This window comes from Phacochoerus africanus, chromosome 2 (genome assembly GCF_016906955.1).
Source record: "Phacochoerus africanus isolate WHEZ1 chromosome 2, ROS_Pafr_v1, whole genome shotgun sequence".
Lineage (NCBI taxonomy): Eukaryota > Metazoa > Chordata > Mammalia > Artiodactyla > Suidae > Phacochoerus > Phacochoerus africanus.
The window spans coordinates 14,812,921-14,838,907 of record NC_062545.1 but is presented as its reverse complement, the minus strand read 5'-3'; the positions used below and the strand labels follow the sequence as shown (position 1 = coordinate 14,838,907).

Here is a 25,987-nt window from a genome sequence, read left to right as displayed (position 1 = left end):
TGTATTATACCTAATTTAGTATAAAAAATTCTTTTCTGGGAGTTCCCTGGTGGCTCAGTGGATTAAGGATCAGGTGTTGTCACTGCTGTCAGGTTCAATCTCTGGCCCTGGACTTTTGCATGCTGTGGGCGCCGTGAAAACAAACCAATTCTTTTTCTGTAATTTGAATTGAAGCTTTTATCATAAATTCAAATACTTGAGAAAGGTGTAATTTCTGATGTGTTAATATTTTAAAGCTATTTTATCTACCTTTAATATTCACCTCTTAGTAGAATGTAATACTATAATGAGTTGAGGTTCCACTATGATCCATTGAAATGTAAGTAAATGAAGTGTAATGTTCCCTTTTCTCCCTGAAAACTCTGTTTGTCACACTTCCCCCACAAAATGTTATCCTTATAAATTTTTATACTTGAAGGTCTTATCCTTTTGTTCTTTGTAACATATCTGTATATATATTGAAATACTAAATTTTAATTTGCCATGACCTTAAAGCAGTATGTGTGTTCTTTTTGTTGTTACTGAAATTTTATAATTATACAGTTGACTCAAACAGTGGATTGTACACATTGATACTTGGAGTAACATTTTATTGGGAGAGCCCCTTAATAGGTGGGGATAACATGGTTTCCATTAAAGAGATTTCATTAACCAATATTTCTTTTCTTTCTTTTTTGCTTTTTTAGGGCCGTACCTGCAGCATATGGAAGTTCTAGGGGTCAGTTCTGAGCTACATCCGCCAACCTACACCACAGCCACAGCAACCTGGGATCCCGAGCCATGCTGTGACCTACACCACAACTCATGGCAATGCTGGATCCTTTACCCACTAAGCGAGGCCAGGGATCGAACCCGTGTCCTCATGGATAACTAGTCAGGCTCGTTACTGATGAGCCACAACAGGAACTTCCAACCAGTATTTCAGATTGTCCTTGTTTGGTTTTCTAAAGATTTAAAAATACAGGTTAAATATATTCAAAGGTTTTAAAATACAGTGGGCCAAACTAAGATTGAAGATGGGTGCGATGCCTTCTGTACATTGTGAGACAGGAAAATGGGAAAGAACAGGCTTGATACGCTGCTTAGAGGTGTGTGCACAGGCAGAGCAATTTTATGAAGGTGCTTGTGGAACTTGAGCTAGAAAGCAGTTCTTGAACTATCCATGCTCACATGTTCTTGGAAAATCCTCAGGTACCCTGGTATAGGGACCTGGGATAGAAGACTGGTCCTGGAAGAACTACAGTGCCCTTCACGACATCAGGATGTGTCCCATCACACTGCTCCAGAAATAAATGAGTGTCATCAGTGAGGGTGTATATGATGCGTGTTAGGTTGGCTGAATACTATGTAGTGCTTAGGCTGTAAACTGTCCCAATTCAGAACAGTAATACTCTGGATATGCATATAATGCATGAAAAAATAGAGCATTTAAATTCATTGTGGTAGGGATTATGCATAAAAAGGCAACAATAAAAAGGACTTTTTAATTCAAGATGGTAAGCCTGTAAACCAGCTATAATGGAGAAAAAAAACCATTAAAGATGGTAAGCCTATTAAATTCTTTGTAGTTAGTGTTTTGTAATTTCTCTAAAGAATGAGAAACTAAAAAAAGTGCCTCTGTGAAGTATATTTGTATATATAATACAAATATATAATATATATTATGTGAAGACTATTTTGAATAACTTGGTAGTGAAAGGATGGAAAGGAGTTGGGAGAAGCAGGTGAAGGATCCCTGTCACTGGGGCAGCTTGGGTCATTGCTGTAGCACAGGTTTGAGCCCTTGCTGGGGAACATCCACGTGCTGTGGGCACAGCCAATGAATTAATGAACAGTAATCTTAAAAAAACAAAACAATGGAAAATATATTGATTAATAAAGGTGCCAGTGAGCCATCAGATTCAAATCATGCCATCTAAAGTAGGTACACAAAAGTTCATTTTCGCCATTATCTTATTTTACATGTATTTAACACTTTGGAGTTGTATGGTTCTCTTAGGGCCAAGATTGAGATTGCCTGGGAACAGGTTAGGAGTAGTGTCCGAAATCTAAGCCGTCCAGATGTAGTAAGTGTCTCTGTCTCAATTTCCCACATGCCAAGATTATCTAAAGTTCTTTAAAATACAAAATTAACATTGTCCTTTGAAAATGTCAGTGTTGTGGGAGTTCCTGTTGTGGCTCAGAGGGTTAAGAACCCAACTAGTGCCATGAGGATGCTGGTGTGATCCCTGGCCTTGCTCAGTGGGTTATCTGGCGTTGCTGAGAGCTGCATCACAGATGCAACTCGGATCTGGCGTGGCTGTGTCTGTGGTGCAGGCCAGCAGCTACAGCCCCTTGATCCCTAGTCTGGGAACTTCCATATGCTGCAGGTATGGTCCTTTTAAAAACCAAAAAAAGTGTAGACCTAAATGTCAAGTTCTTCATAATTTTTATTCAAGCAGCAGTACATTTAGGAACTGAAAAGATCACTAACAAGTTCTTGATTTAAAAAAATTAAATACCTATTAAAAGATCTCTCAACAGATGCGCATTTATTTTTGATTGTAGAACTTGAGTATCTCTTGCAATAACACTTCGCCTTCGGTCATCACTTAATCACAAAAAATACTCGTCCCAGCTCAAACATTACCTTACAAATAAAAAGTGGGCTTATTACTTCCATGGCAAATCATTGGTACAAACTAAAATGACTTTTCCAAGATTATGATTAGTGAAAAATGCTGAAGTATGAGTAACTATTTGTCCATCTTAAAGGGCAGGAATTCCTGTTGTGGCTCAGGGGGCTATGAACTGGACTAGTATCCCTGAGGATGCTGGTTCGAACCCTGGCCTTGCTCAGTGGGTTAAGAATCTGGTGTTGCTGAGAGCAGCATCGCAGATGTGGCTTGGATCTGCATTGCTCTGGGTGTGGTTTAGGTCAGCAGCTGCAGCTCCAGCTCCAATTCAGCCCCTAGCGGGGGGGGGGGGGGGGGGGGGGGGGGGGGGAGACTTCCATATACCTAGGGTGTGGCCCTAAAAAGAAAAGAAACCAAAACCTATCTCACAGGGCAAACTGCAGATCCGAGCACAGGTGCTTGCTTTTGGGCTCTGTTATGCATTTACAGCTACAACTTTCTTGAAATGCCATCTTTTAAAAACGTGGGACTTTTCCAATAATCATCTAGAATGCAATTACAAAACACTGCAGCAGTCACTTGAAACTTGCTTCACTTCCAAAGAGACTTAGTATTTAGGACAAAGTCATGCTCTTTTCCGCCAAGTTATTTTCACGAAAGTTACCCACCTCTATGGTGATAAGGATGACAATCATCCATTCCAGACGGAGAGTCCTCTTCTCCGTCAGGTGATTCCGCATCAGATCCGTTAGCTCCATGCAATGCTGAAGCTTTTCATTCATGACCTGCATTAGAAACAAATCACTTAATAAAATAACACACTTCAAAATTCTAAGTTTGAAACAGGCATAACAGTGAAAAATCATCTCTCGATTCTTGCTCCTCAGCCCTCTCCCCCAAAGGCAACCTCCCTCTGTTACCTGCCTCAACCCTGCAAATCCATCTAGAGACTCTTTTTGAATGCATAGATTTGACTGCAAGAAATACTTTGCATACCAAAGCTTATATTCATAAGATTTTGATGGAAGATCTAAAAATAAAGTTTTTGAGCCCTAGTTTTTCATTGCTGCCCTTGGATTTTCAGTAGTTAATAAAAACAAACTAGAAATACGATTCTTTTAACATGGCCTTGAGATGACAAAAACAAAACTTCAGAAGCTGTTTCATTGTGGAAAATCCTGAACACAAAACTTGGCCTGCTGCACACTCACCACTAGATGGCACTGCTTGACTGCAGAGGTTCTGTCTTCTGGAGCCCCACAAGCTGGTTGATGGGGTTCATAGACAACAGAATCTTTGAATTTAAGACTTGACTATGACCAATAGCAAGACATATGTCCTTAATCTCTGTATCTCTCTCTTAAAATAGTTTCTGGACTCCCCTTAACTTATGGTCAGTGGAAATTGGAGACAAATCAGACACATGTTTGGGGACTGACTGAAGTAGTGTGATTTGATTTTGCAAAGAGCATTGCCCTGCCCTACTAACACGAGCAAACACATGGAACCACACTGATAACCTGTATTCACCCATGTTTCCAGACTTTATGGACACCTTGTAGTTTCTGACTCATAGAAATGCTCAGAATAGTGCCTCTTTCCTTTTTTTAGCGCTGCACCTGCAGGTAAGTTTCCAGCCCACGGGTCAAATTGGGGCTGTAGCTGCCGGCCTACATCTCAGCCAAATCCGAGCTTCATCTTTGACTTACACCAGCGCTCACAGCAATGCTTAGATCCTTAACCCACTGAGTAAGGCCAGGGATTGAACCCGCAATCCTCCATTTCCTTAGCACCCAACTTCTCCTTAGCCTGCCTGCCTGCCTTTCTTCCTTATTGCTTTTTAGGGCAGCGCCTATGGCATATGAAGATTCCCAGGCTAGGGGTCAAATCCGAGCTGTGGCTGCTGGCCCACACCACAGCCATAGCAACATGGGATTGGAGCCGTATCTGTCACCTATACCGCAGCTCATGGCAATGCCAGGCTGCAATTCGACCCGGAACTCCATCCTTAGCCTGTAGAAATTGCAGATATTACCAGAACTCCCCTGAAACTTCCAGGTGACTCCTCATCAGTAAATCTAGCACTTTTTCTTGGTTAGATTCTAAAACCTCAGTTAATCAAGCATTTGACACAACCTTGAAATGCACACTTCCTGTGGCTTTTTCTCCCTAAGTTCTGCCTCCGACCCTCATTCTTTTCCTGAGCCTTGTCGACCTCCCCGGTCTGTAGCTGACATTCTCAGAGTGGTGATCCCGTCCCTTCTGTCCCCAGGCTCTGCACTCTGCCTGCTTGGTCCTGTCCACTATCACAGACGCTTCCTGGGTCACGTCCATCCCACCACCACTGCTGTGGCATACATGCGCCAACTGCAGTTAAATTCAAAGACGTTACTTGGAAATGCTTACTTTAAGAGGAAGCCATCAATGCCGAAATGGAAACCCGTGTGACGTGAAAGGTGTTGGTTATGCAAAGCTGAGCTTGATGCCTGTGAGGGTGCGAGATTACACGGCAGAGGGCTGGTCAGGAGCCACTGAGGCCCAACTAAGAAGCATGTCTCGACACTGAACATCGCTCCTCGGCAGTCATTGCTTCAAAGGCCACATGTTACTTCAGGGTCCACGTGTTACCTAAGTCCATCATCGCGTGTGCCAGTGTATGTATCCCACATGTTGGGAAAGATTGATTTAAACCACTATTTTTTGCTAAGTTGCAAATGTAAATGCTTAGTCCTGATTTCTCCTCCGCCTGAATTTTGAACTGCCTACAGAACACCTTGGTTTCTACGAGCATCTTAAAACGAGCATTTCTCAAACTACAGCTGGCAGCCTGTTCAACGCCATCCCTCTTCTTGGGTCTTCAGCTCAAATCAGGTCACACTGTCTGCTCAGTCACCCAGCACAGAAAACTTTGATTATCCTTGCCGTAAGGAGTCTTGGATCCATTCTCTCCTTCCCATTTCTTAGTGTACCTGGTAGGCCTTCATCAACTCTTTTGTTTCTTTGTTTCTAGCTGTGCCTGTGGCATGTGGAAATTCCTGGAATGATCTGAGCTGCCGCAATGACACCACCAGATCCTTAACCACTGCACCACAGAATGCCCGTCAACTATTTGTTACCTCTTAACAAAATCGAAGTCTGTTTGGCTTCTTTTGGTAGTCGTGATGGGGGTGGGGTTTCCTTCCCTCCCCGCCCTGCCCACTGGTACCAGAGTTCTCAGCCTAAACAGGATGGATCATGTCATTTCCCTGCTTACACCATCTTAACCAGTGCCTTCACAAGAACAGAAAACAACGCTGGATCATACAGTCTGATCACACTTTAGTTGGCATCCTCTTCAACCCTGAAGGCAAGGTCTTCTCGAAACCTTCCTGCTCCCTCTTCAGCGCTCTCACAACACTGCCGTCTCCCTAGATCAGAACTCACTTCATTCTGCCTCCCAGCCATCTGTTCCCTGCCCGGCCCCTTTCCCTCCTGCCTCCTTTCTTTTGGGGAGTTACCCTTCTACTGTCTCCTCCAACCATGTGACGCTGCCAATCATAGTATCAATGCTCCTGTGGCACAGAGCCCCCCCCGCCACTGCCCCCAAAAAGCCCAAGGGGAGAGGGGTCAGTAAAGTCCAGATGCCAAGGCTGGTTGAGGCATGGGCACACTGCCCAGTGTGAAGCCGCCAAGGCAGAGGGTACTGTATGCCTGGGTACCCCCCTCCTCCCTCACCATGCCCTCCCCATCTCAGAGAGAATGCCACCAAGAAGGAAGGATGCGGCCAAAGGGCACAGAAGATGCTGAGGGTCTGCGTCTGTGCGGCAGACATTCCCTGTTCCTCTCAGTCCCGTGAGGATAAATAAGATCATTGCAACTGCCTGAAGGTCAAGTGTGAACCAGAGCGCCTCAATTAACAGGTGCCTCCTCTCTCCTTTAGCTACAGAGTCATGCGTGTTTCATGCACACAGATGATGGGGCAGAAGGACACAGGGACAGTGTCACTGATGTGCTGAATGTGAAGTAGGCTCTCAAGAGGCAGGTGCCGAGAAGGACAGGTGGGGAGCAACGCGAGACGACGGCAAGCAGAGGACACCGCAGGGAGGCAGTAGAGACAGCGGAAACCTTGGACGTGAGCTTATAAAAGCTAAGCTAGAACCCCGTGTGAGAGGTACCGTGGACCAGACGTGGCCGAAGACCGGTCCCCCCAAGATATTCGCGTCCTAGTCCCTGGGCCCCGTAACTGTCACGTGGCAAAGGAGAAGTAAGATTGTACAGGAACTGAGGTCGTTAAGGAACTGATTATCTTGAGGAGGAAATCCCAGATGATCTGGGTGGGTCCAGCGCCATCACAAGGGGCCTTAACGTGGGAGTGGCAGGCAGGAGCGCTCAGAGTGATGCAATGCCAGAGGGAGGAAGGGGCTCCGAGCCAAGGGGAGTGGGCGTCCTCTCAGGGCTGGAGCAGCCAAGGAAAGGGATCCCACCCAGAGCCTCTGGAAAGGAAGGGCGCCTGCCAGCGCCTTGAGTTGGGCTCGGTGACTCCCATGCCAGACTTCTGACCCCCAGAACTGTAAAACACTGTATTTGGGTTAAGTCAGCTGTGGTAATTTGCTGCAGCTGCAAAATAAACAAATATGCCGCATGAGAATGTCGGACATTTCTTCCGCAGGTGAGAGAGTCCTTTGTTCAGTCTTCCAATTTTCTTTTTTTTTTTTGCTTTTTAGGGCCACTCCTGAAGCACATGAAAGTTCCCAGGCTAGGGGTCGAATTGGAGCTGCAGCTGCTGGCCTACACCACAGCCACAACAATGCGGGATCTGAGCCACGTCTGCAACCTACACCACAGCTCACAGCAATGCCAGATTCTTTACCCACTGAGGCCAGGGATTGAACCCGTATCCTCATGGATACTAGTCAGGTTCATTACCACTGAGCCACTACAGGAACTCCAGTTCTCGTTTTTTGTGCTATCTGTAGTGCCTGCATTGTGGTTTTTTGGCTGGGCCTACAGGATGTGGAAGTTCCCCCACAAGGGACTGAACCTGTACCACTGCAGTGACAATGCCTAATCCTTAACCCGCTGAGCCACCAAGGAACTCCTGCGAGGTTAAATTCTTCTAACTCCTTCTGGACAGTCTTCACACAATCCAACTAGTCTTAACTGCCTTTGGGATGCTAAGAAAATAACTCTGAGGCACAGTTAAAAAAAAAAAAAGGGATGCTCTGAGAAATGCAGATTGGGAACTTGGGGAGGTATGCTTTGTAACTCACGTGGAAGATTTACTACCGAAGGGATGTCTCAGAGTGAGGTGGGGGAATGAAATTGAAGAACAATTAGTTGTAAAGACTGGATGGAGCCAAGTAACCGACTGTGGGAAAGAGAACGGGGCACCTCTGCTACCCGGACAGCTGCAACGGAGCGTGAGCAGCGCTCCACGAAATCTGTCAGGTGCCAAAGAAATTCCCAGGAGCAAAAACCTTTCTTACAGAATACGTTTTCAGAAACAAAAACGTCCAAATCTGTCCCCTAAAACTCAAGGCCCCGTGGCGATCATGCACAGGAGCGTTTACCTGCTAGAGGTCACGGGGTCCGCAGCTCACCCTCCGGGCCTGGTGGACCTCCTGGACCTCCAGGCCACCCTCCCCCCTCCCCCCCCCACCGCCGCCCCGGGTTTAAGGAAGGGGAGGGGAATCTCATGAGCGCAGCTCCGATTTCACACAAGTCTCTTTTTCCCTAATTCCTGCTACTTCTACTTTAGCTACCTTGCCCCAGTTCCTAACAGAATCCAATAAGGAAGAGGTAGAAATATGTAATTTACAATCCACCCCTCCCATGGCCACACCTGCAGGCATGTGGAAGTTCCCAGCTGGGGATCCAACCCGCACCCCAACAGAGAACCCAGCTGCTGCAGTGACAACCCGATGTACCACCAGGGAACTCCTACAAAGATAATTGAAATGAAACCTGAATTTTAGCCTCGAAAGAGCAATTACAGTGGATTTCCAGGGACTGCTGGTACTATGGATTGACTGTGTCTTCCCCAAATTCAATGCTGGAGCCCTAAGCCCGTGTGATGATATCTGGAGATGAGGCCTCTGGGAGGTGATCAGGTTCGGACAAGGTCTACGTTAATGGCTTTATAGGAAGAGGTAGAGACCCCAGAGGCGGCGGGAGAGCTCTCCCCACTCTCCAGAGGGCCCTCCCCCAGAACCCAACTGGCACGTCATCGGATCATAAGGACCCCGACGACGAAGCGAGTGAACTGCCATACCAATTTACAGACTTTTGTTGTTCCTTTTTAGGGCTGTACCCACAGCACATGGAAGTTCCCAGGCTAGGGGTTGAATTGTAGCTACAGCTACTGGCCTATGCCACAGCCACAGCCACAGCAACGCAGGATCCGAGCCGCATCTGCAACCCACACCACAGCTCATGGCAATGCTGGATCCTTAACCCACTGAGTGAGGGCCGGGATGGAACTCACGTCCTCATGGATGCTAGTCGGGTTCTCAACCCGCTGAGCCACGACAGAAACTCTTAGACCTTTATTTTTGTTCTTCAGGACACTACCGGAATTTCCACTTGTTTGCTGTACTGATTAAGTGCAAGGCATGCATTCTCCCGTGTAGGAAGTTAAGTATTCAGAAGTCAGCAGTACCCTAGTGCATACAGTGCACATAAGATTAAAAAAAAAAAAAAATTAAAAAAGATGCCATGGAACTGACCTGTTCCAGCACGCTTCCAGTTTGGGGACTGAGCGAACCCTGCCCAGCTGCTCCCTGGGCTGCAGAGTCAGCTTGCCAACTCTGCGCACTGAGGAAGCCTCTCCACTCACTGACTCCAGCGAGCCCCACGGGGCCCCCCGGGCTGTGCCCTCCCTCTGCTCGAGCAGAGCGAAGACGCAGCGGCACAGTCTCCGCTTCCCCTTCCTGTCTGGTGCTGTGATCCCTGTCCCGCTAGGTGATTACCTACCTCACTGCACTTCTATGTTCCTTACCGATCCTGTTGTGACATTTCTCATCTTCAGCTGGGACTTCGATGTTGAATTACTCAATTCTTGAAAGACATGCCTGTCTTTGTACGTCTCCTCCTCTGGACCACACACACCGCACGTTTCCTGCTCACGCCACCACCACCAACGCGACCACGGCTGCCTTCTCTCTCTCCTCCTGTCCACGAGGGACATGCGGAGGACACCAGAGGCATCAGTATCAAAGCATACTGTGGTCTGAGGGAGGACACGGGGGCGGGGCTGGGGGAGAGGGGGGGAGGGTGCCCCAGCGCACACTTGCCAAGCAGCTGCTTTATCTTGGTTATTGCTCAGCCGCTGTTACTGACCTAACTCAGCATGGCAGGCTGGTTATCAGAGCAGGTCTGCCTCTGCTTGGCGGCAATCATCTCTATACTGCATCCCAACCACTAGGCTTCGACCAGGTGTCTTCATTCCAAGAGAAAATGCAGAGACATCCAAGAGCTATAACTCTCAGGCCCTCTCAAACTGCCGCAGCAAATACGGCTGCTCACCAAGGTTGGTGCTTTCGTCTGCTGTCACTAAAGAGTTCTCACAAGAGGCTTTATTTTCAGGTTTTCTTTGCAGCCGACTTTGCATACAATAAAATGCTCTTGTTTTCATCCTAAGGATATCCCATGAAGACGTCTGACAGGTATATACCCATGTAAGTGGCACCATGCCATTTCCAAGCCCCCAAGTGCTCTTGGCTCCTTGGGAATCTACTGCCCTTCCCTCCCCCCCAATCCCCAAGCCCTAGGGGATCACTGAGCTCTTTTCTGTAACTAGAGATTACACCTGCCTTTTTAGAACATCCTATACGTGGAACAGCATGTATTCTTTCATGTCTAGGTTTTTTTCACTCAGCATAATGATTTTAATATTTACTTGTGTTGTTGCATGGATTGGTAATGAATTGTTTTTATTTTATTTATTTATTTTTCCGTCTTTTGTCTTTTAGGGCCAAACCTGCAGCATATGGAAGTTCCCGGGCTAGGGGTCGAATTGAAGCTACAGCTGCCGGCCTACACCACAGCCACAGCAACACTGGATCTGAGTTGCATCTGTGACCCGTACTGCAGCTGGTGGCAACACTGATCCTTAACCCACGGAGTGGGGCCAGGGATCAAACCTGAATCCTTATGGACACTGTGTCAGGGTCTTAACCTGCTGAGCCACAATGGAAACTCCCCTTTTCATATTCTTAAAAGGGTCTTTCAAGAGCAGTAGTTTTAGTTTTGAAGTTCAAATTAAATTCCTTCCCCTAGGTTCATGTTTTTTTGCTTTTTTTTTTTTTTTGTCCTAACAAATGTTTGTCTTTCCCAAGGTCATATGCCTTTTTCCTGTATTTTCTTTATAAGGTTTTATAATTTTAGGCTTTGTATTTAAAAGGTCTCTGATTCATTTAGAAATGCTGTGAACTGAAGGACAGGGTTCATTGTTTCACACAGGGCTGTCCAACTGTTCTAGACACTTGTTGAAACGATTATCACTTTGTCATTGAGTTTTTAATCTGTCAAAATCAACTGCGCATAAGTGTACGGGTCTATTTGTGGACTCTGTTCTGCTGCATTCATCTATGTGTCTATTCTTATACCAATACTCAACCGTCTTGATTACTGGAGCTTGAGTTACTGCAAGTCTTAAAACCAGATAATAAAAGCCCTCCAACTTTGTCCTTTTTTCAAAATCACTTTGGCTAGTTTAGGTCCCTTGCATTTCCATTTTATTTATTTATTTATTTATTTATTTATTTTTTTGTCTTTTTGCCTTTCTAGAGCCGCTCCTGCGGCACATGGAGGTTCCCGGGCTAGCCACAGCGACATGGGATCCGAGCCACGTCTGCAACCCACACCACAGCTCACGGCAACACCGGATCCCCAACCCACTGAGCAAGGCCAGGTGTTGAACCCGCAATCTCATGGTTCCTAGTCGGATTCGCCAACCACTGCGCCACGACGGGAACTCCCTGCATTTCCATTTTAAAACCAGCTTGTTAGTTATAAAAAACAAACAAACAAACAAACAAAAACCTGCTGGAGTTTTGACTGAGATTGTGTCACACAGCTCAATTTTCAAAAGAAGTAATAATATTGAGACTTCTGTTCTATGAACATGGTATACGCCTTCAGGTATTTAATTTCTCATCCATTTTTTTTAGTTTTCAGGGTAGAAGTCTTTCTTATACTTAAAATAATTATTCCTAATTAAAAACTTGTACCCTCGACAATAGCATCAAAATTCAAGGTTTTTTTTTTTCTTCTTCTTCTTCTTTTTATGGCTGCACCTATGGCATACGGCAGTTCCCAGGCTAGGGGCTGAGCCGGAGTTGCAACTGCAGGCCTACGTCACAGCCACAGCAGCAATGGATCTGACCGCATTTGTGACCTATGCTGCAGCTTGCAGTAATGCCAGATCCTTAACCCACGGAGATAGGCCAGGGATTGAACATGCATCCTCACAAACACTATGTTAGAACCTTAACCCACTGAGCCATAATAGAAACTCCTCAAAATTCAAGTTTCTGATGCTACCGTCAAGGGCATTTTAAAATTTCATTTTCCAATTGTTCACTGGTAGCATAAAGACAAAAAATTATTATTTTTAGCTTTTTAGGCTGCACCCGTGGCATATGGAAGTTCCCAGGCTAGGGGTCAAATTGGAGCTGTAGCTGACAGCCTACCCGACAGCCACAGCAATGCCAGATCCGAGCTGTGTCTGTGACCTACACCACAGCTCATGGCAACGCTGGGTCCTGAACCCACTGAGAGAGGCCAGGGATCGAACCTGTATCTTCACGGATACTAGTGGGATTTGTTACCATTGAGCCATGATGGGAACTCTGAAAAAAATTATTTTTTATGTACTGACCTAGCATCTTGCAACCTTGATAAATTCACTTAATTAGTTCCAGTAGTTTCCTTGTAGATTCTTTAGGACAGTCTATGTACAAAGATCATGGTGTCTGAGAATAAATCCAGTTTTACTTTTTCCTGTGGATTTAAAGTCTTGGGGCTCTAGCTAGAGCCACCACAAGGGACTGGTGCCCTTGTTTGGATGGCACTGCAGAGGGCTTTCTCTAGAGGTCTAGGGTGTCAGAGACCAGGTCAGCATCCGATTCCTCCAACTGCTAATGTCCTACAGGAGTATAGACGCCAATCCCTTCATGGAGGGACCTCACCTGAAACTGGCCTAGAAACTGGAAGAAAGAGTAGACACAGCCATAAGGTGGAAGGGGGTGGAGATGGGGCTTCAACAACCCTCTTATTCTCACTGACATCCTTCTCATGCGTGCACCCGATCTTAGCCACAAGACAGGTGACCGTTTGGTTGTCAATGTACTTTTCACTCAAGGAGGGGACCTTAGCAGTAGACTTGACGTCAACAGTTCCAACTTGAATAGTGAGGACAGACAGGTAAAAAAGGCTGCCTTGCAGGTCAAAGATCAGAACGTTTCTTTTGGCATCAAGTTTGCCTAGGCCTTGGCTCACTGATGATTCTGAGCACGGTGACACCACGGCAGTGGTGGTCAGCAGGCACTAACAGCACGATGGGCCAGATGCTGGAATTACCCGACAAGGATGTCAAAGCAGCCATCACTGGAGTTCCCGCTGTGGCTCAGCAGTAATGAACCGGACTAGTATCCATGACGCAGGTTCAATCCCTGGCCTCACTCAGTGGGTTAAGGATCTGGTGTTGCCTTGAGCTGTGGTGTAGGCTGCAGACACAGCTCGGATCCTCTGTTGCTGTGGTGTAGGCCAGCAGCTGCACCTCCCACTTGACCCCCTAGCCTGGGAACTTCCATATTTATAAGCTGCAGGTGCAGCCCTAAAAAGCAAGAGAAAAGGAGGGAGGGAATGTGGGAGGGAGGAAGAAGCCATCATAAACAAGTGAAAAAACAACCAAAAAACAAGTCTCAGCAAAGAAAGAGAAAGCATGAAGAACCACAGAAATTTTAGAACTAAAATATAATATAAACAAAATAAAAAAACTCAATGATGGGCTCAGAGCAGAATGAAGGTAACAGAGTAATGAGTGAAACTGAAGATAGAACAATGGACATTCCCCAATATGAACAACAGAGAGAACAGATTAGGAAAAAAGTCAAAAGAGCCTCAAAGACTTGTTGAGTATTGTTAAAGATCTGACGTTCATGCCATAGAGAGAATAGATTTCTCCTCAGAAATCACGGAGCTCAGAAGAGAGCACAAAGATTTTTAGGCACTGAAAGGAAAGAACTGTCACCTTGGAATTCTCTATTTCATGAAAAAAGCCTTCAGGAGTGAAGGGGAAATCTAGCCATGCTCGGATGAAGAAAAACTAAGAGAGCATGTTTCTGCAGACTTACCCTGGAAAAATAGCTAAAGAATGTTCTTTTTTTTTTTGGTCTTTTTGCCATTTCTAGGGCCACTCCCACAGCATATGGAGGTTCCCAGGCCAGGGGTCGAGTCAGAGCTGTAGCCACTGGCCCACGCCAGAGCCACAGCAACGCGGGATCCAAGCTATGTCTGCGACCTACGCCACAGCTCACGGCAACGCCGGATCCTTAACCTGCTGAGCAAGGCCAGGGGTCGAACCCACAACCTCATGGTTCCTAGTCGGATTCATTAACCACTGCTCCAGAGGCACTCTGCTAAAGAATGTTCTTGAAACAGAAAGGAAATAATAAAAGAAATTTGGAAACATCACTGCAAAAACAAAACAAAACAAAAAAACCACCAGAAAGAATAAAAATATGGGTAAATACAACAAAACTTCCTTCTCCTCTCGAGTTCTCCAAATTTTGTTTGATCGCTGAAGCCAAAATGATAACACTGATGAGGTCCTCAAAGTGGAGGCTAAAGGGAGGTAGTAGGGTTGTGACACTTGATTTAATCTGGCACGATGTCGAAACCAGGGGCTTGTTACAGATGAGCTATGTACGATGTCACACTTGGAGCAATCGCGGAATAGCTACGCAAAGAGACACTCAAACACAACGTCGATACATCAAAATGGAATCCCCTCCAAATGTCTAAGGCAGCGAGGGATACAGGCGACTTGGTTTGGATCTCAAAGGTATTACAGTCACTGGAAGAAGTCCATTTAAAAAGTCACACACTGCACATTGCTATTTAGAGAACATTCCCCAAATGGCAAAATTATAGAGCTGGGGAATAGACTGCTCATCGCCAGGGGGTGAGGGAAGGTGGGGGAGGGAAGGTGGCGCGACCAGAAAGGGACAAGCCCAAGGGGGAATCTCTGTGGTGACACAACAGCTCTCGGTCTGGCTCTTGTGATCGCCCGGATTTACACATGGGCTAAACGTCACAGAACCATGTGCACACGAGGTACCCACGGCCACTTTGCTTTCTCCTCTCTTTCCCCGTGAGGGGCACCCCGACCCCGACCACCTCCACCCGCCTCCGGCATTCTGTCAGATGCCTCGGCTTTGCTTCCACACTTTAAATGCCTGTGTGGCAGCTCCTGCTACTCAACTCTCAACACGTCTCAAATGCGGCTCCCCCCGCCCCCATCTCTCTTGGTTTTGCGGTCTCTACCTGCCCCCCAATGGGCATCTCTCTATTTTCCCCCCACAGGCCAGTGTTGGTCATCCCTAGTCTTCCCTGGCCCTGGCCTCCCAGGACCAACCACCTGATTTGTCCTAAAGGAGTCTTTTAAAAATTCATTTTTGGAGTTGCCGTCCTGGCTCAGTGGTAACAAACCTGACTAGTATCCACAAGGTTGCAGGTTCAACCCCTGGCCTCGCTCAGTGGGTTAAAGATCCAGCGTTGAGCTGTGGTGTAGGTCGTAGATGCAGCTTGCATCCTGCATAGCTGTGGCTGTGGTGCAGGCCGGCGGCTACAGCTCTGATTAGATTCTTAGCCTGGGAACTTCCATATGCTGGAGGTGTGGCCCTAAAAAGACCAATAATAATAATAATAATAATTTCTATTCTCGCTGTCCTCAGTACATGTCTGGACCCCACAAACTCTTGCTTGAAGCTTGATGAGAACTTCCTAATGGACCAGTAGGCCTCCAAACTGACCAATCTTGTCTAGTCCACAGTGCAAATATCAGAATATCCTCTGATGCAAAAGTTGAAAATTGGGCAAGAGAAAATACGAAGGAGAAATCGAGAGATCTGAACAAAAGTCAAACACAAGACATTTCTCTAAAAGCAGTTAAAGACATTTACTTAATTAAGAATTACTCTTCACACAGTCATACAACTTACAGGTGACATCATGTCTTTCTCAGTAAAAGTGCAAAATACATACCTTAACTCTGCGAGTAATGCTGAGGAACCGACATGTTTTATCATAAAGCTCTTCCAGATTTTCTCGGTCCCAGTAGAAGTCAGGAGTGATCAAGAAGTCTGAACTCAAGTTTATACGGTGTCTTAAAACAAGAAAAATTACAACTTTTAATTTCTAATCTTCAATGAGGACATTTTTCGTGGTCTCTCTTTTTAAAAAAATATATATTTAGTAACTGAAATACAGCTAATCTACAATGCATTAGTTTCAAATGTACAACAAAGTAACTGAGATACATATATCTGAATATATATATGTATTTTTAGATTCTTTTCCATTATAAGTTATTATAAGATATTGAGTATAGTTCCCTGTGCTATACAGTAGGTCCTTCCTTTCTTAATCTATTTTATATATAGTTACGTCCATATGTTAATCCAAAACTCCTATTTTATTCTTCCCTTCCTCTCCCCTTGGTAACAGTAAGTTTGTTTTCTATGTCTGCGAGTCTATTTCTGTTTTGTAAATAAGTTTATTTCTTAATTCCATGATATTTTAAGAATATATTTTTTAATGCTGATTCTTGTAATACTTCTGAGAAACACGTAAATAAAAAATTTCAAAATCTGCAACCAAAGTAATCCAATTTTTATATTAACATTTATGAAGTAGCTAGAAAAAAACCCCAACTTAATTTTCTAAGCTTTTTTCATTAAAATGTGTTACAATGTACATGCATATATTGGTATGTGGGGGGACAGGTCACACATGGCCCAAAAATAAAAAAGACAGAAAAACATAAGAAGTGACTAATTTTACTCCTAGTCTTATCCCCATCTTTCCCTTTCTCCTACTCTCCACGGGCAGCCACTGCTGGTTTCCTCAGTATCCTTCCAGGGTTTGAGCAAATGCTGGACAAGCAAACACACACACACACACACACACACTGTCTCTCTCTCTCTCTCAGTTTCTATCTTTTTCATAGATGAGGCCTGAGCTTGCTTTTAAATGAAAATCTAAGCTGCAGAGGTTAACACATGAATAGCTGTTCACTATGACAAAGAAAAACCCTAGAGAAGAATTTAGGAAGCACTGGTAGAGGCCCTCTTACCTTAACAGACAACTCAAATCCTTTAAGCCCTGCCAACACTCTGCTGTGCCCTTCCAGATCTGTTCCCATGCATATAGTCACATGTGTGCATGTATGTGTGTGTGCACGTGTGTACACACTTGCATGTCCGGTAGTGCATCCATATCAAGATAAAGATGAATATTTATGTTTGCATGTTTACAAGTGGGATCATGTTATACCATGTGTGTATACACGTACACACACACACCACGTATATCAAATTATACCATGTATAATTTGTGACTTAATTTCTCACCTAATATACCTGCCACATTTCTACTTCTATTTCTCTTCACAGATTTCCCACATTCTTAATAACATAAGCACTCTTATTGTAAAGAGAAGAACAGTTAAGGATAAGAACCGTAAGCCTCTATAGAAACTATTTACAAACCTACGTATATCTAGTCCTAACTTCTGAGTTGTGACACCTGAATTTTCTGTATCAAATTCTGCTTGCATTACCAAGAAGAGGAGAGAAGAGGCTCTCTACCCTGCTTCTTACAGAGCTCAGAGGTCTATGTGCTGCAGGATGTGCCTCACACAGGGTATTTTGTTTCTTTTTAAAAATTTTTTGGCTGCACTAGTGGCATGTGGAAGTTCCTGGGTCAGGGACTGAACCTGCATCGTAGCAGTGACAATGTCAGATCCTTAACCTGCTAGGCCACCAGGAAGCTCCATTTTCTGTTGGTGCCCTGAGTAAGTTATGGTTTCTGAGCTGTAAGAAAGACACGGAGGATGAAATCCTGGACCGCTTCTCCCCTCCAGGCCAAGTATCTCAGGAGAATGTGGAAAAACAACTCCTCGGTCAATTACTGATAACCAACTCCAGGAACTCGGCCCACACACACCACAAGGCTGAAACGCTGATGACGCTGGCTAGTGAGAAAAACACCAAGATTCAGGATGTTTCACTCCATAAACCCTGGGAAAATTACAATCACCTAAACTGAAATTCTTTCAATTTAACTTAATTTTAAATGACGCACTATTGTATTTCATCATTTTTAAGACGCCGTTCTTTCCATTTTAACATCTCTGAAAATGAGAGGCATCCTTAAAACTGATGATGTCTAGAGGGGGCAGCTGGGACTTGGCTGTCATTGCCTTAGACAACTTTTGTCCTTGACGCTTTCCTTTTTATGAATGCCCAAGAGGGAATGCGATAAAATCCGTATCCAGAAAAGACTGAGAGAGCTACTGCACTAAGTGCAAAACTAAAGTTCTGTGGTAAAAAAGCATTGTCTTATACATTAGCTGGCAGCATTTTTATTTTCCTGTGGCATTTTATGGTGTCTCAGAACCAATGAAATGTGGTATGTAGTTTTTCTAGAGCACTTAGGTCTACTCAGCATTATGGTACAGTTTATAGTGATGACTAAGTATTGCCTGTTGTTCAAATTTTAGCATATATATCTTTTCACCTTCAAAGAACATCTGCCATGATGTAGGTTTAATGCAGATTAGTTATAGCCTCTTTTGCACATGCAGAATTTCTTCCAGTATAGTCTGAATATAACCCAACTGTTTCGAAGGGGTAAGAGTTCTCCGTGCTTATAATGAATGAAACAAAAAAAAGCTGCAATGCCCATAAAAATACAAATGTTTGATCTTCTCTATACAGCTACAGGGACATTTTCTGGAGATTGTCAAAGAGATGAGATTATTTTATTTACAGAGAAAATTTTACCTTAGGGCAAAGAGTTCACCCATTTTCTGCATAACTTCTTCATGAGATAGTTTCACTTTCTTCCCAGCTTTTAAAGCCTATTTGGGAGGGGGAAAAATAGATATATACATACACACATTTCCCTTCTCACTAGCATTTTCTGTGAGATACACTCCTAATCTCTCAGGGAAAAACCAGGGCCTCCATTCCTGAGTGGAATTATCCTTTCACAGTAAAAACAGAGTTAATTACAGTAAGTATGATTTTAACGTACTTAAAATTTTGATATAAATTTTATTTTTTATTTTTTAGCCGCCCCACAGCATGTGGAGTTCCCTGGCCAGGCGTCAAATCCGAGCCTCAGTCACGATCTAGGCCATAGCTGCGGCAATGCTGGATGCCTAACCCACTGTGCCGGGCATCGAACCTGAGTCCCAGCGCTCGAAAGACACCGCTGATCCCATTGTGCCACAGCAGAAACTCCTGATATCACTCTAGATGCGTTTTTCCTGCAACTGTTTTCCTTATAATTTGTCAAAACACTTTTTAATTGAGAAAAGTGGTCATAATTTCCTTCCTTAGAGAGGAAACATTTCATCTTTTTTTCCTTCAATTTTGTTACATTAAAAATAATTATACCGTTAGAAGAAAATAATTTCAATTTTAAGTGTTAAAAGGTTTATTTCATCATTTTATATGTAACTGGTAGTCCTTTTTCTGCTTAAATTCAATGTAGCTTTCTCAATGTTTATTGTTACTTTATTGTATCCCCAAGTTCATTGTTATAGTGGGAAATTTCTATTTTTCCGCAATAGAACTCAATCCTTGAAGACAAGCATAAAATTGGTATAATTACCTCTGGAATCGACTGAATAGATTCAATAAATTTATCCAGCGATGCCTCCCAGATAGCCAGTTTCACTGGGGAAAAAAATTAACACAGGACATTTCTTTATCATGATGTTCATGTGTCCACAAAATGCAAAGTGCACAGCGTTCCCTGACATTTCAACAACTGTTTAAGGAGACGTGCACAAAATTTGAAACTGCAATTTAAGAAGTTTTTTATTACCGTAAGAGATAGTGCTAAGGAGAAAGAGACAGTAGGAAGTCAATTTCCAAGCCCTGCTGGCAGACCAAAGCGGCACTGGGTAGAAGCCCTGATTTTATGATACTGCATCTCAGAAGCACAGAGGATAAGCTCCACTCTGGAACTGCGGGTGGCTCTGCAGGCGGGGCAGGAGTCAGACTTTCTGGGCCTTCCCTTACACTCCCGGGGCTGTCGGTATAGCTCAGAGGTCCCCAAGCCTCCTGCATGGGGTGGCCAGGCCACGCAGCAGCAGCCTAGTGTAGACGGGTGGCAGAAACATTTCTTAGGGAACGTCTACAGTTTTATTCAGGTGCATGGATCTTTCTGAAAGAACTGGGAGCCACTGCGACTCTCTGTCCTACTCCCGTGAAAAGCCAGAGAGCATTTTTCTACACAGAGGTCTGTGCCCAGTCATACAGGGCTGGGCTTTCTCTGCTTGGATCAGAGACAACCTAAGACTAAGAGAGAAGGGGACAGGAAAACAAAGGAGGTGGTGGTAATAATAATAATATAACATATTTTTGCAGAGGTTAAGCTTTATTCGTACAATTAATACAGAATGAATAACTAGCACAGATACTATATTTTACACTATACTATACATACGTGTGTACGTATTTTTTTAGGGCCACACCTGCAGCATATGGAAGTTCCCAGGCTAGGGGTCAAATTAGAGCTGCAGCTGCTGGCCTACCCAACAGCCGCTGCAACACCAGATCCTTGACCTACTGAGTGAGGCCAGGGATTCAACCTGCATCCTCACAGATACTAGTCGGGTTCATTTCTGCTGAGCCACAATGGGAATGCCTCTATTTCTTTTGGAAGGAAAAAAGGGGAGTTCCCATTGTGGCACAGCAGAAACGAATCCAACTAGAATCCATGAGGATGTGGGTTCGATCCCTGACCTCGCTCAGTGGGTGAAGAATCTGGAGTTGCTGTGAGCTGTGGTATAGGTTGCAGACTCGGCTTGGATCCTGAATTGCTATGGTTGTGGCCAGAAGCCGCAGCTCCAATTTGATCCCTAGGCTGGGAACTTCCGTATGCCATGGGTGTGGCCCTAAAAAAGAAAAAAGAAAAAAGAAAAAAAAAAGGGAAAAAGAATTCTAAGGTTTTGCTGAGTAGTCTGTGAAGATTAGTGAGTATCTTTACTAAATGCTTTAACTTCCCTGGATGAAATGAAAACCGTGTGATAACTTTCTCTGAGAACTAATAGTAACTTACCTGAAAGGCAAAGAGCATTTGAGAAAGCAAATTTCTCTAGGACGGCGTCATCTATATCTAGCTCTGAATTTAACCTGATTTCCCCTCTGTGAAGTTTTGACTGTCCCCTGAAAAAGGAAAAAAAGGATTTTCTAAATCTTAAAAAGTACTTTAATTTTTTTTCTTTTGACAAAGTTACATTATATTCTTTCTAGAGGTCCTTTTGACAATTTGTGTCAAGAATCTTTTGATGTTCTCATACCACACCATCCAAGTAATGCACTTCTAGGAATTTATCCTAAGGAAATAATCAAAGATGCAAAGAAAGGAGTTCCCGTTGTGGCTCAGTGGTTAATGAACCTGACTAGGAATAATGAGGTTTCGGGTTCGATCCCTGGCCTCGCTCAGTGGGTTAAGGATCTGGCATTGTGGTGAGCTGTGGTGTAGGTCGAAGACGCAGCTACATCTCTGATTAGACTCCTAGCCTAACCTCCATATGCCCTGCGTGCAGCCCTAAAAACAAACAAAAAAATAAAAAAAACCCCAAAAAACCCCAAAGATGCAAAGAAAGATTTGTGTACAAAAAAACTTCTTATGGTCAAACGTTTAATAGCAGGAAATTCAGAAAGGAGCTAAATGTTCAATAGGAAAACAATTCATTTAAAGGAATTCCAGGAATTCCCATCATGGCGAGGCAGCAATGAATCCGACTAGTATCCACGAGGATGCGGGTTTGATCCCTGGCCTTGCTCAGTGGGTCAGGGACCCGGTGTTGCCATGAGCTGCTGTGTAGGTTGCAGATGAGCTTCGGATCCCACATTTCTGTGGCTGTGGTGTGGGCTGGCGGCTGTAGCTCTGATTCAACCCCTAGCCTGGGAATCTCCATATGCGTAGGTGCAGCCCTAAAAAAGCAAAATAAATTAAATAAATAAATAAATAAAGGAATTGCACACAACAAAAATGAACAAGCACTGTTTTTGTTTTTTGGCTGTCCAGCAGCATACATACGCTGGGCCAGGGATCAGATCTGAGCCACACTTGCAGCTGCAGCGACGTGGGTGGGGAAGGAAATTGCGACCTGACACTGCAGAGATGATGCTGATCCCACTGCGCCACAGCGGGAACTCCAGCAAGCAAGAGAAGACACAGGGAGGTGCCGAAGAGGAGGCCTGGCGAGGCAGGATCTGCGCCGACAGCCTCAGTGGAGGGAAAAGAGAAGAGATGCTTTGGCAGGAGCTCGGCCAGTGCCCAGAACCAAGTGAGGCAGCAGACCCCTGGGGACACAGGAGGACCTGCACAACCACCGCAAGTTGGTGGCAGCGAGGTTGGTCTTTGTGATGAAACTAAATCTCTGACTCTGAGATCCGGAGTCGAGACCCTAATCCTCCGCAGACGAGGAGGTGGTGAGAGAGGGCGGGCGGTTGTGGGCATGTGTCTGTGCGTCTCTGGGGGTGGAGCGGGGACAGACCTGGGGAGCCTTAGCTTGATGGGGAGGCAGCGCACAGGAGGGGAACTCATGGGAGTCACGAAGTCCAGGTCCAGGGCGTGATAATGAACTGAATGGATACAGTTCTACTGGCTCTTCACCTGCTGTGCCTCCAGCTCACAGCATCACTGCAGCCCCCCTGGGGCCCGGTCCTCACTCACGAGTCAGGTGCCTCACATCCCTGAACCGCATCTAAAGGCTCATTAGCTGCCACCCCAGGGTTTCTGTCAGGTGAAATCATGCAGGAGAGCTCATCCCTGGCTATCTTCACTTAGCTCTTGGTCTTCCTACAGCGGGGGCCTCTTCCAAGTTTCCCTGAAGCTCTGCTGTCTTCCTTTCTTAACACAAGGATTTTTGTTTTGCCTCACATTCCGCCAGTCAGGTCACTTCATGAGGAGAAAGACCTTTCAATCCTATTCACACTGGCTCCTCTCTCTGCCCTCCTCTTCTCCGCGACAGGAAAATCACCCAGTATGGTGCCCGCCGACTCCTATATTTAACCCGAGGGTGCTGTGGAAGTCCCCCACTTCCTGCAGGCACCCCGTTTGCACAAGTGGTTCTCTCAGATCATCCCCTCATTATACTCTATACTTTTGATACTCAAAATCAGTGGGAAAAAAGCAGAAAGGATTTACTGAGAGAAAACGTTACTAGAATAATGTGACAGGTTCACTCTGATGAAGACACTGTTTTACTCATTTGGCTACTTAGGAAACTTACTATTTTGGGGTTACACTACTTGTTTTAATTTATGGGTGCCCTGAGAAGTTAAAAGAAATAATCACTCCCCACCTAAATTTATTAATTGTTTGGGCTTTGTTTTTGCACGAGTAACTTTTCCCTTAAAATTAGTATTCAAATGCATAAATAATGTATCTCCTCTACTGCTCTACCTAGTTATTCTAAGAGCTTCTTTCAAAATTTGATTAAAAAGTTACTTACTCTGGGAGTTCTCGTTGTGGCTCACCAGTTAATGAATCTGACTAGCATCCATGAGGACGCAGGTTCACTCTGGGGCCTTTCTCAGTGGGTTAAGGATCCGGGGTTGCAGTGAGCTGTGGTGTAGGTCGAAGACAGGCTTGGATCCCAAGCTGCTGTGGCTCTGGTGTAGGCCAGCAGCTACAGCTCTGATTCAACCCCTAGCCTGGGAACCTCCATGTGCAAAGGGTGTGGCCCTAAAAGACCAAAAAAAAAAAGTTGCTTACTCTGTTTTTATGTAGTTAAGCTCTTCATTCTCCCAGTGTACCAGTGCCACTTCGTAGGGCTGAATTTCATGCTTTTCTAGAATTTGCATCACATGCTTCATCTAGAAGAAAAGGAAGATCAGCCTGAAATTATACCTGACTCCGGAGTAGATAAGAATGTTACAGAGTTAATGATTATGACATTTCTTATGACATTTCCTCTGTTCTTCAGGTTTTAGGGAAAATGCAAATTCATGCTGACATAAAACTAATTGGAATGATATATACATCTGCTTTGACATTTGAGCTTAAAGAGGCAAACGAAAAACTATTATTATTCCACAATCCGAAGAGAACCCCTACTGACATTATGGTTTGTATTCTTTAAATCTTCAGAAAAAAATGTGTAAGTGATACACTTGTAAAAATGTGAACCGCATGGAGGTGTACAAAGTGATAATCTCTCTCTGTTCTCCCAAATTCCTAATCCCCAAAGGTAATCATCACTATCCTTCCAGACTTTTCCCTGTGTGCATATGTATGTACATTTAGTTTTTATATAAATGGGATCATATTCTACACAGGAACATTTTCAGTGTTATTCTCCCTAACGGAGGAACAGCAATTAATTTAACTATCCTAAATGTCCACCTATGGGGGATTTTTTCCTACTCTCCACTATTACAATGTCTCAATACACCAGCCTTATGTGTGTACCTTCAGGGCCTTGTGTAGATATTTCTTTAGGATTTGCTAGACCAAATGACATGCACACTTATAACTTTGATACATGTTGCTAAAATACTCTCCAGAACAGTTCTTCCAATTTTAGAATGCAAACATTTATGAGAGCATTCCTGAGAAACACTTGTCAGGCTTCTACATCTCTGCAACTCCAAGGAGCCAATTTGCATTACATTTTTCACTCATTTCTACTTCCTTTTCTCCAGGAACCCCCTCCCCAGTTTCCCTCTCCCCACCCCCATGTCTGTGTATTCTATTTTTAGCAAAACTGGGGTTGTATGAGGCATGTTTTTTAACCAGCTCTGGTAATTATATTGGTTATATTTTGTAACATGCTCTTTTAATTTAACTGTATCTTATACACAGGCAATACCCCAGGAATAGGTTTTTTTTTCACATGATTTTTAAGAACCGCAGCATATTTATCCCATGATTTATTTAACAAACATCCTATTATTATATGTTTTAGTCATTTCTCACTGTTGCTATTGTAATAATATGTTGATGAACCTTTCTCTACATCATTTACCATGTGTAACTGTGATTATTTCCTTTGGATAACTTTCTAGATATAAAACTGCTGAGTTAAATATAAAATTTTGATGTATTTTACTAATGGGCTCTGAAAAGTCTGTATTAAATAAATCCTGAATGGGATACTGAAGAAATTATTTCCAGTGAGTAAAAAAAGTTCTAAAAAACTTGATTCCTAGCCTAAGAACTGTGGCCCTAAAAAGCAAAAAATACAAAACCAAAAATAATTTATTCGCAGAAAACTGAATTTCTACTTACAGTTTTGTCTTTCACATTCCAGAACACAGCAGCTCCTTCCCTGATTTCAAAGAATGAACTAAGTTAAAGGCAGAATACATTCTGTAGGACCATACGTAAAGCCAAGCTTAGGAAACTTCTAGAATGTCATTTTTAAAAATATGATTTACTACTGATTTGATATAACGGTCCCTAGATGGATATGATAAGCAAAAGCTATTTTCTGAACTTCTGATTGAAAAAACCCAACCTCCCCCAAATTCACGGGTTTCTCACATGGTTTGCAGAATAGTAACTATCGTTGTGATACTATGTGGCTTCATGAATCCAGGCAATTTTTTTCTCCTGTCTTTTTAGTGGCATATGGAGGCTCCCAGACCAGGGGTCGAATCAGAGCTGTAGCTGTTGGCCTATGGCACAGCACAGCCGCAGCCAACATGGGATGTGAGCTACATCTGCAACTTACACCACAGCTTACGGCAATGCCGGATCCTTAACCCACTGAGAGAGGCCAGGGATTGATCCCACATCCTCCTGGATACTAGTCAGGTTTGTTACTGCTGAGCCACGACAGGACCTCCTTTAATAACTTTTTAACAGAATAAGGAGACAGAAATAAATTGAGGCCTCAGATAGCTCAGACAACTATGGAATAATACCCATCACCCTTCCAGGGCTCAGGGCAGACTGGCCATGAAGCCACAGGAGGCCCTTTTGATCCAAGTCTGACTTTGACAGAATTTAAAGTCTAAAGACTACAAGTGAACTTGGTTTCATCTCTGAAATTTGACATGTTGAGCTGTTCTAGGTAGTAAATTTAAAAATTAAAAAAAAAAAAAAAGAGTTAACTATCGGCTCTGGGTTATTGC

At 44.2% G+C, this 25,987-nt stretch overlaps 1 protein-coding gene across 1 annotated transcript in view; it reads right to left on the bottom strand.

The window, feature by feature from the left end:
• Positions 1-2,411: 2,411 nt before the first annotated feature.
• Positions 2,412-25,987, bottom strand: part of RMND1 (required for meiotic nuclear division 1 homolog) — a 43,236-nt gene continuing 19,660 nt past the window's right edge. The window contains 8 exon segments of the mRNA XM_047769927.1: positions 2,412-2,629; positions 3,284-3,400; positions 15,864-15,984; positions 18,665-18,741; positions 19,500-19,564; positions 20,955-21,061; positions 23,625-23,725; positions 25,140-25,179. Of these exon segments, the coding sequence (XP_047625883.1) occupies positions 2,588-2,629; positions 3,284-3,400; positions 15,864-15,984; positions 18,665-18,741; positions 19,500-19,564; positions 20,955-21,061; positions 23,625-23,725; positions 25,140-25,179 (670 nt within the window). The 3' untranslated portion in view covers positions 2,412-2,587.